This window comes from Pteropus medius, unplaced genomic scaffold (assembly GCF_902729225.1).
Source record: "Pteropus medius unplaced genomic scaffold, Ma_sr-lr_union100, whole genome shotgun sequence".
Lineage (NCBI taxonomy): Eukaryota > Metazoa > Chordata > Mammalia > Chiroptera > Pteropodidae > Pteropus > Pteropus medius.
This window is the reverse complement of record NW_024353909.1, coordinates 335,588-351,396: the sequence shown is the minus strand read 5'-3', so window position 1 is coordinate 351,396 and position 15,809 is coordinate 335,588. Positions and strand designations below refer to the sequence as shown.

The 15,809-nt window shown below is 41.9% G+C and overlaps 1 protein-coding gene and 1 pseudogene across 5 annotated transcripts in view; both read right to left on the bottom strand.

The window, feature by feature from the left end:
- Positions 1-15,809, bottom strand: part of DUS2 (dihydrouridine synthase 2) — a 37,556-nt gene that overhangs the window by 20,779 nt on the left and 968 nt on the right. For 3 of the 5 annotated variants that reach the window (XM_039851885.1, XM_039851888.1, XM_039851884.1), the window contains exons 2-3: positions 12,318-12,460; positions 2,220-2,265 (exon numbers count right to left, since the gene is read on the bottom strand). In XM_039851885.1, coding sequence (XP_039707819.1) covers positions 2,220-2,265; positions 12,318-12,460 — 189 coding nt within the window. Of the gene's footprint in view, positions 1-2,219; positions 2,266-12,317; positions 12,464-15,535; positions 15,691-15,809 lie in introns of all 5 variants that reach the window. The other 2 variants (XM_039851889.1, XM_039851887.1) reach the window with 2 other exon arrangements.
- On the bottom strand, positions 1,285-1,403 carry LOC120593989 (uncharacterized; annotated as a pseudogene).

The window sequence follows — 15,809 nt, the reverse complement described above, 5'->3', positions numbered from 1 at the left end:
CATTTTTGCATTTTTGTGCTTTTTGTTGGTAATCTCATTTTTTTAAATGGCTCCAAGCATAAAGAAGTGCTATCTAGTGTTCCTAAGCACAAGAAAGTGGTGATGTGCCTTAAGGAGAAAATACATGTGTTAGAAAAGCTTTGTTTAGACATGAAATTATAGTGCTGTTAGCTGAGTTCAATGTTAATGAATCAACAGAATATGTTAAATTATGAGTCTTTAAACAGATACACACATAAGACAAGATTGTTATTGATCTGTTAACGAAAATGTGTGCCCAGGTTTGGAAAAAGTTTGCAAAAACCTAAACCTTACAGGCATACCTCAAAGACATTGTGGACTCAGTTCCAGACCACCACAAAATGCTAATTATCGCAATAAAGCAAGACACACAAATTTTTTGGTTTCCCAGCGCATATAAGTTATGTTTACACCACAGTCTATTTAAAGTGTGCAATAGCATTATGTCTTAAACAATGCAGATACCTGAATTTAAAAATACTTTGTTTTTAGCAAAAACAATGCTAACCATCATATGAGCCTGTTAGAAAAATGGTGCTGATAGCAGGGTTGCCACAAACCTTCAATCTGTAAAAAATGCAGTATCTGCAAAGTGCAATAAAACAAGGTATGCCTGTATTTCCCCTGGGGAGCGATGGTTCAGTATTCACTAATTTGGTGTTTGCAGAAACTTTACAGAATGTAACAATTGCAAATAACAAGAATCTCAAATGCTCTTCATAACAAAACTCTACAAGTACTACCATTACTAGTTTTCAAAGATGACTGGCACATGAAAGAGATCCAGTGTGCCAGATGGGAGAATATGCCTACCTCATGTATTTATTTTGAGAAATAAATGAGATCTTTAATGCAAGTAAAGCACTTCCATAAATAGAAGCTGTTACTATCATCCTAACACTGAACAGATCAGAGGATTAAAAAGGTAGGGTAAAGGCAGTGACATGTTGGGATTGGTTATCGAAGCAATCTCCAACAGCAGAGACAGTTCATAACTGGCAGTAAAAAGTCTGAGAGAAGAACCACAAAAACAATGTATTTATATTACAGCTCTGTTTATAACAGCAAAATACTGCATCATCCACTAAAACACTGGTGAAATCAATTCTGACATAGTCATCTATAAGTAGATGACTATGTCAGAATTGATTCTACAAAGACATGGGAAAATGTCTTTGTAGAAAAGTGGCAAAACATGTGAATCGTGATCCCAAGGGGGCAGGAAGAAAGATATTTAGTTAGTTAGTTAGTTAGTTATTTTTACGCCTACAGCACCTGGTCTTCCTAGGTGGTCTCCTATCCAAGTACTAACCAGGCCCGACCCTGCTTAGCTTCTGAGATCAGAGGGGATCAGGAGTGTTCAGGGTGGCATAGCCATCAACAGGAAGGAAGATATTTAAACACGTTATATTTTTATACACATACTTTACTAAATGTGTAAAATATATATATTATTCCTTTTTGTGATTACCCCTTCAAGTATAGGATTATGGGGGATTTTCATTTTCTAGGTTATATAAGTCTGTAATATTGAATTTTTTCATAACGAGGGAAATATAAATCTAAAACAATTAAAGACAAAATTGAGTCATGACTTCTAGTGAATTTATAAAGATTTCACAAACATATATATATTTCAAAATCTCAAACAATACCACAATTCTGATCAAAGCAGAATCAGCCTTATCAATAAAATATAAGCAAAACCACAATTCAGCACAACCACTTCCATTTGCAAAGTAATTACATGTACCTTATATTATTTGATCCTCATTCCAATCCTATGATTTAAGTAAAGAAGGGATTATGATTTTCATTTTACAGCTAAAGAAACTGAGGCAGAGAGGTCATGTGACTTGCCCAAGGTCACACAGCTAGTGAGTAGCAGAGCCAGGACCAGTGCCAAAGCCATCCTGACCCCAAGGCTTCTAGGGTCCTTCCTGTATTATGGAAACCTGGCAATTTCTATGCCAGCAAGCCTGTGAATAGAAGGAATTCTTAGCCTGTTTCACATTTGGCTCTTTTCAGGGTCTCTGAACAGCAGTGACTGTTCTCAAGGGAACACATGATCCACAAAATTAACACAGCTAGGCAAGGAGAACCCTGGAAGGACACTGTCAGCCCAGGCAATGGCAATGGTAGGGCTGCTTGACTCTGACCGGGCACACACACAATCCTGAGGCCAGAGCTGCACTCACCATTGACAACTCTCTTGCACTGAAGCATCTTGAGGTCAATCAGCTCCTGCAGAGGAATCAGAGGGCACTTATCAGTGTGGGACATGTAGGCCCTGGGCACGGGACTGGGGGATAGGGGGACCTTCACTTCACTGCACATCCAATAGGAGCCACTTGACCTGTCATTCTACTAACAACAACGAATCATGGCTTTTGAGACATGTAATACTGTCCTTCCTGCCCAAACATGGCAAATAGGGACCTGAGTGAGCTACTTTTAATCAGCTGCTCTTCCCAAGAACTTTGGAAATGTTTGGGGCCTAGAAAGGGTGAGCAGCTCAGGGAGCCACAGATACAGCCCAAGAGGTACACACGTGGACATTGTCCTCACCTACTAGTCTCAGCTCCAGTCCATTCCTTCAAAGAACCTCCTACCTTATCCCAGGAAATAGCCAAGGACTAAAGTGGGACCCATGAATAGAAGCACAGGGAAGAAGATTTGAGATCAATACAGTAGAGAAAAGTCTAAAACCCCTATCCAATATGGGTCATGCTGGGTGGAAATCAAAGGGGAGAGATCCTCAGCTCTGGAAATATTCAAACTCACATAAGAAAAGAAAAAGGGTTCCTTTAAAGTAAGGATCATAAAAAAGGGAAGGAAAGCTCATGTCTCCAGAAGGATGGAGACAGTCTACCTCTTGGAGGGAGACAAGACTGTTCTGCTTTGTTCAGTGACCATTTCAACACACATGAAAAACAAATTAGAAGAGCTAGGCACGTGTCACACTGCCCAGAAGCTCATGCCCAGGGGCTCTGGGGGTCTAGAAGAAGACAAGAAGAAACTCTCACCCCTGGTACTCATCCCCATACTGACTCCTTATGAACCTCAGTAAGTCATAATCCCAGCCAGATGGGCACGATGGCCTTTGCTTCCACATGGGAGTATGTAGAGCTCAAGCGGCCAAAGGGCCCCTATGGCACACATGGGGCTCCCCCCAACATTCCCACTAACCAGGTTACCACATGCTCCAGGTGTTTCTGTGGCTACTCTCTCTATGTTGCATTCAAGTCTTCAATATCTGATGCCCACCAGGCCCGACCAAACAAATCACTATCACCAAGCAGTATGAATACATGGTTGGCATTCAAGCCCCAGGAATCAATGTGGTGTCCCAAAAAATGGCCAGAGCCTGACACAGAGCCCCTGTCGCCAGAGATCCTAGTTGCAGGGGCAGGCAAGAAGGTGCGTGTACAAGGAGGCAGTATTGAGTACCCTATGCTAAAAATGCAGCTCTGCTGCCAGGCTGTGCTTGGCCAGGAATCAGCAGGGTAAAACAAGGCAAGCCCTTGCTGGACCCCCAGCCTTGCCAACAGTGATCTCTTCTTCTTGAGATTCCCAAAACCCTTGCCATGGCCATCTTTACAGTCCTTACCACTTCTCTGTATGCTCATTACAGAGGCACCTGTCATACCCTTACCATCACTATGAACCCCGAGAAGGGTCCTGTGTCTACTCAAAGGTGGACTTTGAGGACCCTGGCCAGGTACCCTGAGCCCCCAGAGAAGGAGCTGAGTCAAAATGGCCATTGAAATATCTTATTTTCTTCTCTGTCTCTCCACTACACGAAAGAGCCTTTGGGGCCTGGTCACTGTCTAATTCATCTTTGAATCACCAGCATCTATCACGTTGCAAATGCTCCCTAAACATCTCCTGAAGCTTGCTTCAATATCTCACACACAGCAGATGTTCTACTGTTTGTTAAGCGGAGACATTAATTTAAACTGTCACCAGTAAAACCACAAGTGTGACTGCTCACCCACACACCCTCAACACTATTAAATATAAAATATATTTATCAATTTTATTCATTTTCCTTTGTTCTACGTGCATAGAGTAAAACCTCAGGGGGTTTTTTCCCCCTGTATTTCCTTAATTAGTGAAAATAAACATTGTTTTTCCATGTGGTAGAGTTTATCATCTTCATAGCAAACTACTTTTTACATCTATACAAGTGCAGGGAGAAAAAACCCTATTCTTTGTCAAATTGGATATTGAGTTTTTCTGTCTCTATTACCACATTTTTCCTACATCAATAGCACTTCCTCAATTTTTATCATACATAACATTTTATTTTTATAGAAGAGGCCACCCCAACTTTGCCACAAACAATGCCTTCTAGTTTTTAAATATATCTCCATTACAGAGTTAAGAATGTAATTTTAATTGGTTTTCTCTTCTTTTTAAAACTAATTTAACCTTTTAATTTATCTTTAAAATAAGGCCATTTATAAGTCACTTTTTCTTCATATGGCTAGCCAATGTTCTGAACAGCATTTAACTATAAAGTGCCTTATCACATATGGGCTTATTCTTCCTTATCTGTCATGAGTTATGTTCCTTTACCTCCTCCATTCCACTTGGCTTGCTTTCTGTCTGTGCTGATCATAAGTTTATCACCAGTGTCTCTCCATGCTATCTTTCTATCTCCACCTCTGGCATATCCAGATATTCATTTAGCCTCTAGTTTGCTTAAAGGAAATTCTCTCCTAAAAAAAAAAAGTCACTGACAAAATGAATAATGAGAGCCCCAAAGGGATAGAAAGAACTTTGGAGAAATAATGGCAAAAAATTTCCCAAATCTGATGAACAACATTAATCTATACATCTAAGAAGTTCAACAAACTTCAAGCAGAAAACATCAAGAGACCCGCAGCTGGACACATCCTAATCAAACTGTTGAAAGTCAAAGAAAAAGAGAGAATCTTGAAAGCAGCAAGAAAGTAATGACTTACCTTGTGCAAGAGATCTTCAATAAGAGTAACAACTTATTTCGCATGAGAAACTATAGAGATCAGAAACCAAGGAGGTGAAAGACTTGTAAAATGAAAATTATAAAATACTGTTGAAAGAACAAAGCTGAAGGATTCGCACTTCCTAATCTCAAAACCTACTACGAAGCTACAATAATCAAGACTGTGTGGTACTGGCATAAAGACGACACATAGACCAATGGAATAAAACTGAGAATCCAAATACAAACCAAAACATCCATGATCAATTGAGTTTTGACAAAGGTACCAATTTACTGGGGAAAGAATAGTCTTTTATAACATATGGTACTGAGACAATTGGATATCCACATATAAAAAACATTTTTTTGATCTCTACCTCACATCATATACAAAAATATACTCAAAATGTATCAAAGACCTAAATGTAAGAAGAGCAAAACTATAAAACTCATAAAACAAAACAGAGGTATAAATCTTTGTGAACTTAGATCGGGTAATCATTTCTTAGAGATAATGTCAAAAGCACAAACAAGAAAAGAGACAAATAGATAAAGTGGACTTCATCAAAATTTAAAACTTTCTGCATCAAAGGATACTATCAATAAAGTGAACAGACATCCCACAGAATGGGAGAAAATATTTGCAAATCATATATCTGATAAAGGTCTAGTATCTACAATATATAGAGTTCTTAAAACTCTTAGAATAAAAAAGACAAATAATCCAACTGAAAAATGAGAATAGGATTTGAATAGATATTTCTCCTAGATGATATAAAAATGGCCAATAAACACAGGAAAATATGCTCAACATCGTTAATCATTAGGGAAATGCAAATCAAAACCACAATGAAATACCACTTCGTACCCACTAGGATGACTACAATCAAAAAGACAATAACAAGTATGTTAGTAAGGATATGGAGAAAATGGAACCTTCATACTCAACTGGTGAGGATGTAAAATGGTACGGCTGCTTTGGAAAACAGTCTGGCAGCTCCTCAAATGGTTAAACATAGAGTTACCATATGATCCAACAATTCCACTCCTAGGTATATACCCAAGAGAAATAAAAATATATGTCCACACAAAAACTTGTACATGAACATTCATGGCAGCATTGCTCATAATAGCCAAAAGGTAGAAATAATCCACATGTCCATCAACTGATGAATGGATAACAAATTGTGGTATATACAAACAATGGACCATTATTCAGCGATTACATGGGATGAAGTACTGATATATGCTATGACATGGATGAACCTTGAAAACGTGCTAAGAAACCAGACATAAAAGCTCTCATAGTATATGATCTATTTATATGAAATATCCAAAATAGGCAAACCTATAAAGACATAAAGTAGATAAGTGGTTGCAGGGACTATGGAGGGGGAAGTTGGGGAGCGATTGCTAATTGATGTGAGGAAAGTGTTCAAAAATTGATTGAGGTGATGAATGCACAACTCTGTAAATATACTAAAAGCCACTGAATTGTATATTTTAAATTTATTAATTATATGGCATGTGAATCATATCTCAATAAAGATGTTTAAAAATGTCTAGAGGAACAATTTGGGGCCAATTAACAAAACTGGAATACAGAAGGTAAATTAGAAAAAATAATGTATTACTGTTAAATTCACTGAAGATGATGGCTGTACTATAGTTGCATAGAAAAATGACCTTATCCTCAGAAAATATCAATGAAGTATTTGAGAAGACATCATAGTTTTGAAACTTACTCTCGAATAATGGAGAAAAAAAATATATATGGAGAGAAAGAGAGAGAGAGAGAACAAATTATAAAACAAATCAAGCATAATGTTGACAGGTTAATCTGGGTAAAAGATACATGGGTGTTCTTTGTCTATTCCTACAACTTTTCTATAAATTTTATTTATTTATTTTTTTTAAGTTTTAAAAAATTACCCATTCTGGGCAATGGACTTGAATAGAAACTTCTCCAATGGTGATACAGCAATAGCCAACAAATATATAAAAACATGCTCAAGATCACTGATCAGCAGAGAAATGCAAATCAAAACCACAATGAGCCATCACCTCATACCCATGGCTACTATCAAAAAGACAGAAAATAATGAGTGTTAGCAAAGATGTGGAGAAATTGTGCACTGCAGGTGGAATGTGTAAAATAGTATGAAGTGCTTCAAAAAATTGAAAATAGAATTACCATATGATCTAGCAATCTCACTTCTGGGTATATATCCAAAATAATTGAAAATAGAGTCTCAAAGAGATACTTGTGCATCAGTGTTCACCGCAGCACTATTTACAATAGCTAAGAGGTGGAAGCAACCCAAATGTCCATGGACAGATGAAATGCAGCATATACATACAATAGAATGTTATTCAGCCTAAAAATGGAAGGAAACTCTGTCACATACTACACCATGGATGAACCTTGAGGACATTATGCTAAGTAAAACTGTCAGTCACAAAAGACAAATATTGCATGTTTCCATTTATATGAGATATTTAAAGTAGTCAAATGCATAGAAACAAAATGCAAAATAATGGTTACCAGGGGCAGGGAGGAGGGGGAAATGGGGAGCTGTTTAATGGGTACAGAGTTTCAGTTTTACAAGATGAAAAAGTTCTGGAATCTGTTTTATAACAATGTGAATGTACTTAACACTACTGAACTGAATACTGAAAAATGGTTAACATGGTAAATTTTTTTTGATGTTGAAAGAACTAAATTGAACTATCTTAGATAATCACAGGAATACAAGCAACAGACATTTTATGTGAGGCCTAGCTCCAATGTCCAAATTTTGTTCCATAATTCAAGGTAACATGGTAAATTTTATGTTATATGTTTTTTACCACAATAAAAGAAAAAATTTTAAGTACCCATTCTGGGATCCTGAGCCACTTAAGAACATTGCCTTCTCCCCTGATCCTCTTTATTAAAAGGTAAAAGTCTAACAGGCAAGTGGCCCCTCACTGTCTGGGCCACTGGAGTCCCATTATTCTTATAAAAAGGTATTGAAAGACAACATCTAGGGTGGCTCCATAGTGTAGTGGTTAGCACGTCTGCTTTATCTTGGACCTTCAGAGATCCAGTTCTTAAAGGGAAATGGCAACATCCATAGGTCAGGAGTGGAAGTGGGGGAGGTGGGGGACAGAATTAAAGAGGGGAGGACAAAAAAAAAAGACGACATCTGAGGAACTACTAGAAAACTGTCCACAGGACAGATCTTGGTAGGAAATCAGACTACTGCTCTCTCAACTTTTGCTGAGCTGACTCATACTTTTCTTCCCTCCAGCTGTTGAGGGTTTTACAGGACTTTAAAGGAGGTGCCTACCTGCCTGGTATCCCTAGGTCCTATACTCAGTCCTGTAAAGTGGGGGTTGGTTTGACTATCTAATCCCACCGATGGGCCACCTCATGCTAATATGTGAATCCAGTTAAGATCCAGGCAGCTAAATAATGTTGGTCTGCAGAGCAACTCTACGTCCACCAGGGGGCACTGTGCACCACACTGTGCCATGCCCAGTACTTAAGGCCCAGCCACTTACCCATGCAAAACAGGGGCCGCCTGCCTGTCGCCTGGGTCTGATCACCACAGGAGCTAGGTCTGGGTTGAGGGCCTAGGTCTCCTCCAACAGAAGCTCCTTTGTTTGTTCAGAAGCCGTACTGACCCTCCCAGAGTATGAGCGCATCAAACGAGCTGAAGGGTTTTAATCAGTAATTCCTCTTCTAAAGCAAGCAGAGCCCTGAAGGAAAGGATTGGTCACATTCCTTAAGAAAACCAAGCTTTGACCAATTAGGAGGGCCCTGGAGAAAAGAAAAGCCACATTCTGAAGCCATCATAAAATTCCTGCGCCCAAAGTGCTTGAAAACAAACCTAAGAAGTCCCAAAGAAGTAGCTGATGGAGGGTTCTGGAAACTGGCAGGTCACCTGTTTCCTGTGGCAGCACTGTTCCCACCACTGCCCAGCTTCCATGATCCCCATCACACAGACCAATTTCCCCGGGGCCATAAACACATAGCGGCTGTCTAGAACAGGCCCCGTGCTACAGTGCATTCACTCACTTCCATTCTGGCGTTTCATTCCACACATCTCTAAATGAATACAAGCTCATTTTCAGGAGTCCCAGAAAACTGCTGCCCGCACAGGAAAAGTGCAGGAGAGGATTTGGCTCAGGGAGGACATTACTGTTTATGTGCACTTACTCCCCGCTCCAGCTCTTGGGTCCTGGCCCAGGTAGGCGGCCTGTCTGATTCCTCTGCCCTCCTCAGTGTGGCCCCAGCCTCACAGGAACTCACGGGAAAAGGTGTGGAAAGTTCCACTGCTTCCTAGGATGCCTGCTGCCTGAATCCTAGTAGTTGCTGCAAATGCAAATGCCTGTCCCCAGCTCAGTGACCGTCGTTTTTCTACTTGGTGAGATGCGAGAGGCTGAGAGCCACTTGTTGGAAAAGAGAGAGCCTGAAGGCAAGGGCCAGGGTCAGGCCCCTGGCGCCCCAGGCCATCACCCACTTGCAAGCCCTCACCGTGCAGATGAGGTTGTCCCAGTACTTGCCCCACATGTTCGCACAGCCTGTGATGTCGATGGGTAGCTGCTGGTGGGCTCCCAGCATGTCCTTGGTCAAGGGCACCATTGCCTTTTCTCAATTTTGGCAACTCCCAGAATCTTCCCCTAGACTAGGTTTGAGCCAAGATGAGTTCGTAGTTCTAAAGACCTGAAGCCCTCACCACCACTTGGTCCAACAGAAGAAACCAGCAGGGTGGCCATGGTAGGGGCAAAATTAAATCTAAAAATAAAGGGCCAAAACTCAAGGACCAACTCGTACTTTTACTGAAGGCACAAGAGAGTGTGGAGACAGTATGTAAAGCATGGGCAGAGAGGAGAGGGACACAATATACACTGGGCTTTGAAGTGATCATTGGGAGGCTACAGCTAGACAGAAATGGAGTTGGGGCAGCAAGGAAGAAGCAAGGGGCTTCACCCTCGAGTCTGAGTCATCCTGCAGGACCTTGTTGGCAAATATGGACTAAGTGGATGAAGAGCTAGCATAGCATGTACCTCTCCGTTACCATCCTGGGGGAGGGCAGGAGGGTGAGACATCACAAGCAAATAAAGTTAACAGCTAAGTTCTCTGGGATTTCATCTTTTTGGTCCCCAGTCCTTAGGCACTGAGTCCATGACTCTTCATAGTCCCTCCTCCCAAGCCCATTCCAACTCCTTTCCTGGAGGGCAAGGAGGGTGCTGGTCAGGAAAGGCTTTTCCTAACCCATGATTGAGCTCCAGGGGCTCGAGTGTTGGTTCAAGGGATGAGTGACCAGATGAACAATGCTCAGTGTACTATTACATTCCCCTGGGACTGGCCACTGGGAACAGGTTCTTCCCTGCCCTAGGCACATTCTGGCAACCTAGAAGACTTATGGATGTACCCTAACAGCCCAGCTCACATTTCTTAGACCTCCTTGCCTCTACTTCAACAAACCACTTAAGAATCAGGTCTTCGGCCTCTGTGATCCTGAATTCTGGAACCTCCCTTTCTGACTCCCACCTTTGGACAACACATACTCCCTCTCTCCCATTTCACCTTGCCAGCACCCTGGATACCTCTGCTCCTCCCTGCCCTGCTGTAGATACTGGTGATGCCAATCACCAGACATGGGCATTTCCCTGCTAGGCTTCTCAGCTCCCCTTTCCATAAAGCTGTAAACCAGCATCACTATGCATACCCAGCTGCCACACAAAACCTCCAGTGCCCATTCCCCAGGGGAACAAGACCAAAACGTCTTTGTTTCCTTTCCTCAAGTCCCTATCCCACTCCTGCCACTCTCATTTCCAGCAGAAAACTGGCTACCTACAAAAAACAAGTTTCTCAGGCAAACACTCCTCAACTTCCTTACCTTCCATCATCTTCACCTTCCGCTCTTGGAGGAAGATAGTTCCCAACCCCTCAACAAGAATTCTGTCCCTTCTAAGACCTGGCCCTACTCATCCCCCAAACCTTCAGGTCTCACTGCCAACTCTTTCTTCTTGTGCTATAAACATGCAAGTCACCTAAAAACAGCTTCCTTCACCTTCACTTCCAACTACCTGTCTTCATCTCTTGAATTCCTAAGGGGAGAGTCAGCAGCCCTACTTCTACTTCTTCATTTGCTGCTCACTTCTCAACCTGTTAACCCTACAAGTGTTTGCATCTATGTGTTATTGCTGTCTTCCAGTCTCCTAATTTTCAAATCAAATACTTTCTTGGTCTTTTTGCAATTAGATTTCTCTGCAATCTGACATAGCTGACAGACTTAATTTTTGCCTTGCTGACACTAAACTCTTCGTAATTTGCCTAATTTTTTTTACTCTTTTACTTTTCTATCATTAATTGCTTTCCCTCTCATACATACCCAGTACATCAGGGTATAGTCTCCCCATATCCCCTCGTAAGCCCCCCATTTTCTCTATACCAATGCTTTTCTTTTTAATTAAACTTTTTATTTTGAGATATTTAGAGGTTTGCATGCAGTTGTAAGAATATGAGATCCTGTGTATGCTTTGTCTAATTTCTCCCACTGATAACATCTTACAAAACTATAGAATAACATATCACAATCAGGATACTGACATTGATACAGGTAAAGCACAGAAGTTTCATCACCACAAGGATTGATTACGTTGCCATTTATAGCCACAGTCCCCACCACATCCCGTCCCCAGTGGCTTTTAAAGATGGAACTATCAGAAACTTCTTTTAAACTTCTCACACCCACTAGGGGGACACATTAGGATTGGAGTTTGGGGGTAGGCTGCCCAGGTAATTCTGATACATGCCTAATTAAGAACCACTGCTCAGACTCCCTCAGTACGCAGTATCAGCTACTCTTGTAATTCTATTTTTCCTAGCAGACACTTTCTAAACCTGGATCTGAAGCCATACTGTTCTTCAGAGAAGTCAGAAAAGACTGGCCCACTAGCTACTGCCACCAGACAAACCTATGGGTTCCCAAAGCAACCTCATCCAGCTCCCTAACCTTGAGTTCATTCATTCACGTACTGAATGTGCATTAAATCCTATAGGGGTCAGGGCAGTTATCTGACACAGTGTTCATCTAGCCACCTGGCCCAGGTATCCCACAATGCCTCCACACTACCCAGGCTCCTGGCCCTCAGCAGGGTTCACAGAACGCATAAGTGTCACGTGTATTTGTCTCCTGCTGCCTTCAGTGAGCACCTATGAAGTCAGTGCCCACTCTGCCACTGCCCCTCCCCCACTCCTTACCATTCCCACCCACAGAAGGGAAGACTGCGCTTGCAAAAAAGCTCTCCAGGAAAATCAGGAGCCCCTTACCTCACAATACACAATGTCCGCTCCATAGTCCAGGGCTAGCAGCCGCATCGGGAGAGTCCCTACCCGAACCATAGGGGCTAAGATGAGTTTGTTGTGGTAGCACAGTGAGAAGCTGTTAACAAGCATTCCTCCTCTGCTACAGCCTGAAGAAAGGGAAAACATGAGTCAGAAATTCAAATGGAGAGAATCTCTTCTATTATCTAGGGCAGGCTTTCCTTCTTCCTCTCAACACACAGCACCTTGCTGCCCCTTCCTCTGATCATAAATATGACACATGCTCATTCATTCACCCAACAAATATTCATTAAGTGCCTAGCCTGTGCCAGTCACTGTCCTAGTCTTTTGGGATACATTAGAGAAGACAGACAAAAATTCCTGCTCTGGTAGAGCTTTCATTCTAGTTAGAGAACACAGGCAAAAAAAAAAACAAAAAACAAAAAACAATACGCATAACCAATAAATAAATTAGGTAGTATGTTGGAAAATTGGTACAATCAGCCCACCATATCCGTGGGTTTTACATCTACAAATTCAACCAACTGCAGATCAAAAATATTTGTTAAAAAAATCCCAGAAAGGTCCAAAGAGCAAAACTTGAATTTGCTAAGTACTAAGCGTTATACTAAATCCACATGAATGAAGTGATAGGTAGGCATGCCCTGCTGTAGTGTATATGAAAATACAGGTTACATATAAATATGAAGCCATTTTATATAAGGGACTTGAGCATCTAGATTTTGTTTTGCAGGGGAGGGAGGTCCTGGAACCAATCTCCTACATTCCCCACATCCAATTCATCACTAGCTCCTGTGGAAATAATCTTCAAAATGTAACTCCCATCCATCTGCTTTGCTTCATTCTATTGCTACACCACTGCGTACTAAGCCAGCCTCCTAATGGGTTTCTCCAAATCTACTCTTGCCTCCTCCTATTTATTGTCCTCACAATAGTCAGCATGACACTGAAAAAGGCAAGGTCACGTCTTTATTTATACCCTACAATGGCTTCCCACTGTGTTTAGGATAAATCCTAACCCTTCCAATGGCCCGTAAAGCCCCGCATGACCTGTCCCTGCCCACCTAGCCAGCCTTGCCTTAAGCCTCTCTCCTCCTCACTCTCCACTCTGGCCACCCTGGCATTCTTTTAAAGTCTCCCACACCAAGCTGTCTGATGCCCTGGGGCCTGTGCACTTGCAGTTCTGGCTGAATCGCTCTCCCTGACTAAGGTCTTCTTGACCTTGAATGTCCCCTCTTTGTATGTGCTTCCCTACCCAGCAATCTAACTTCAGGTCCCTAGTCACATGCTCTCATACCTTGTGCTTCCTATAGCTCAGTTACAATCCATGTGTCCACACTTACTCGTGTGGTCTCTCGTTCAACCCTGAGTTCCTCCTCTAGACCACCAGGACTACAAACTCCACAAGGGTAGGAGTATAGCTGCTTAGTTCACCACCAGGTTTCTAGCACTGAACCCAGTACCTGGCCCTTAGCAGTTGCTCTGTAAGGTGTGACTGAACACTCCCCTCTGTGGTGGCTGGGAGGACATCCTCTTATAGAGCGGTTGGTCTGGTACCTCCATCTGGCACAGTAGCAGCAGTGCCTGACAGGCCTTGCCTCCAAGAAACCTCCTCTCAGAGAAGCTAAGCAGCCCCAACCCTTCCCCAGCCACTGTCACAACCACTTACCAAGCTCTGAGGTCACACCCAGATCACGATTTTAGTCACACACTCTCAACCTCTTATACCATTTCTTAAGGGCTAGTCTCCCCTATGACATTTTGATGACTCCCAATTTCTTTCTGGGTAACCTTAGCTTCAGCTGCGTGGACACAACATCCCATTACTTATAAGGTTTTTGGATTGAACATAACACTATTCAGGGAAAGCAATGAATGGAAAAACTTTACCAGTCCCCTCCATGTCAATTTTCCCAGAGGCTATATGACCTTGCTTAAAAAGCAATTTCTTTAAAATACAACTTTAGAGTTAAAATACAAATCAATTAGAATTAAATATTGAGTTATCCTATTTCCCCTTCAAAACATGTGTAAATGAAAAAAAAAAAACAACCTAAAATGACCCATTTATTTTTAAGAGAAAGAGGCTATATAGTATATTATTGTTAAGATTCTGTACTCTGGAATGACAGACCAGCACTAGAATCCCAACTCTGCCCCTGGGCAGATTAAATAACCTAGTCGAGGCTCAGCTTCTCCCCCTGGAATACAAGACTCCAACAGAACCCATGTCAGGTGGGATGCTGTGAAGAATAAATTCCACGATGCACAATAGTTCTTGGCACACATAAGGGCTTAAAAATGTGAACTGCTTTCATTATCAGGCTTTTACACTTTCCCAGTTGTGCCTTCTAGAATGGTACATACCATGGCACATCTCATCTTTTTTCCATCTGGCATATTCCCAAAATACAAGAGGACGGTTTTGTTCTCCCTAAACTTCTCTTCTGCAGCTTGACAGCCTTGAGTCACTCTTTCTGATGTTTATGATTTCCAGGGGGCCCTAAGGTTCTTGATCCCAAGGGCATGACAAGCATGGTATCGGTGTGCCTGCTACACAGTCTGGAAGTGGGGCAGAGCCAGAACAAGAGTTTGGCAAATGAGCCTATCTCAAGTGAGCGTACATGTAACCTCAGCCTCTCTTCAGTCCTCATCCTGTATCCAAGGTTTCTCAACAGCAAACTATTGACATTTTCGGCCACATAATTCTTTTTTTGTGGGGGGTCGTCCTGTGCATTGTACGATGTTTATCAGCATCCCTGGCATCTCTACCCACTAGATGCCAGTAGCACTTCAACCCCAGCTGTGACAACTAAAAATGTCTCCAGCCATTGTCAAATGTCCCAGGGGGACAGGTGGGGACAAAATTAATGACTATTCATTGTCACTACTCAAAACTCTCTCCTCCGCTGGTTTAACTCTCCAGAAAATCTACTCAGGTGTCAAAATAGTATTAGAAATTTTAAAAGTACTTATCTCTTTAATGGTATTTGACAAAACTGAAACACTTTCTCCATAGGTTAACAATTTCCCATTCACCTTGTCTTCAGCCCCAGGCACTGGGAACTACAGAAAATATCTGACACCCATTTTCCAGATCTATTCAAGAAGTATGAATAGTGTAGGGTTTTTCTGCGACCTGGACATCTGAATTCACACAAAATATTCTACCCGACCAGGGCTATGTGAGACAAGCCACATACCTGATCACTCCGTAGGGTAGCAGGACCCTCCTCACTATTATTCAAGTATTTTAAGTATTTGACTGGGAAGCCAGTGGAGGTGAGTGATCGCAAAATTGGTGGGTTCAGGATGAGAAGCTGGGTGGAGTGACAATGGAGTGGAGGGTGGAAAGCAACTGAAGGAAAAATGTTAGAAGAGATAGTCAGCTTGAAATAAAGCCTAAAGATCTTAACAGAGAGAGTAAGCTGAAGGCTACCAGGTTGTTCTCTGGGCTCTCAGGTGGGCGGGGGTGAG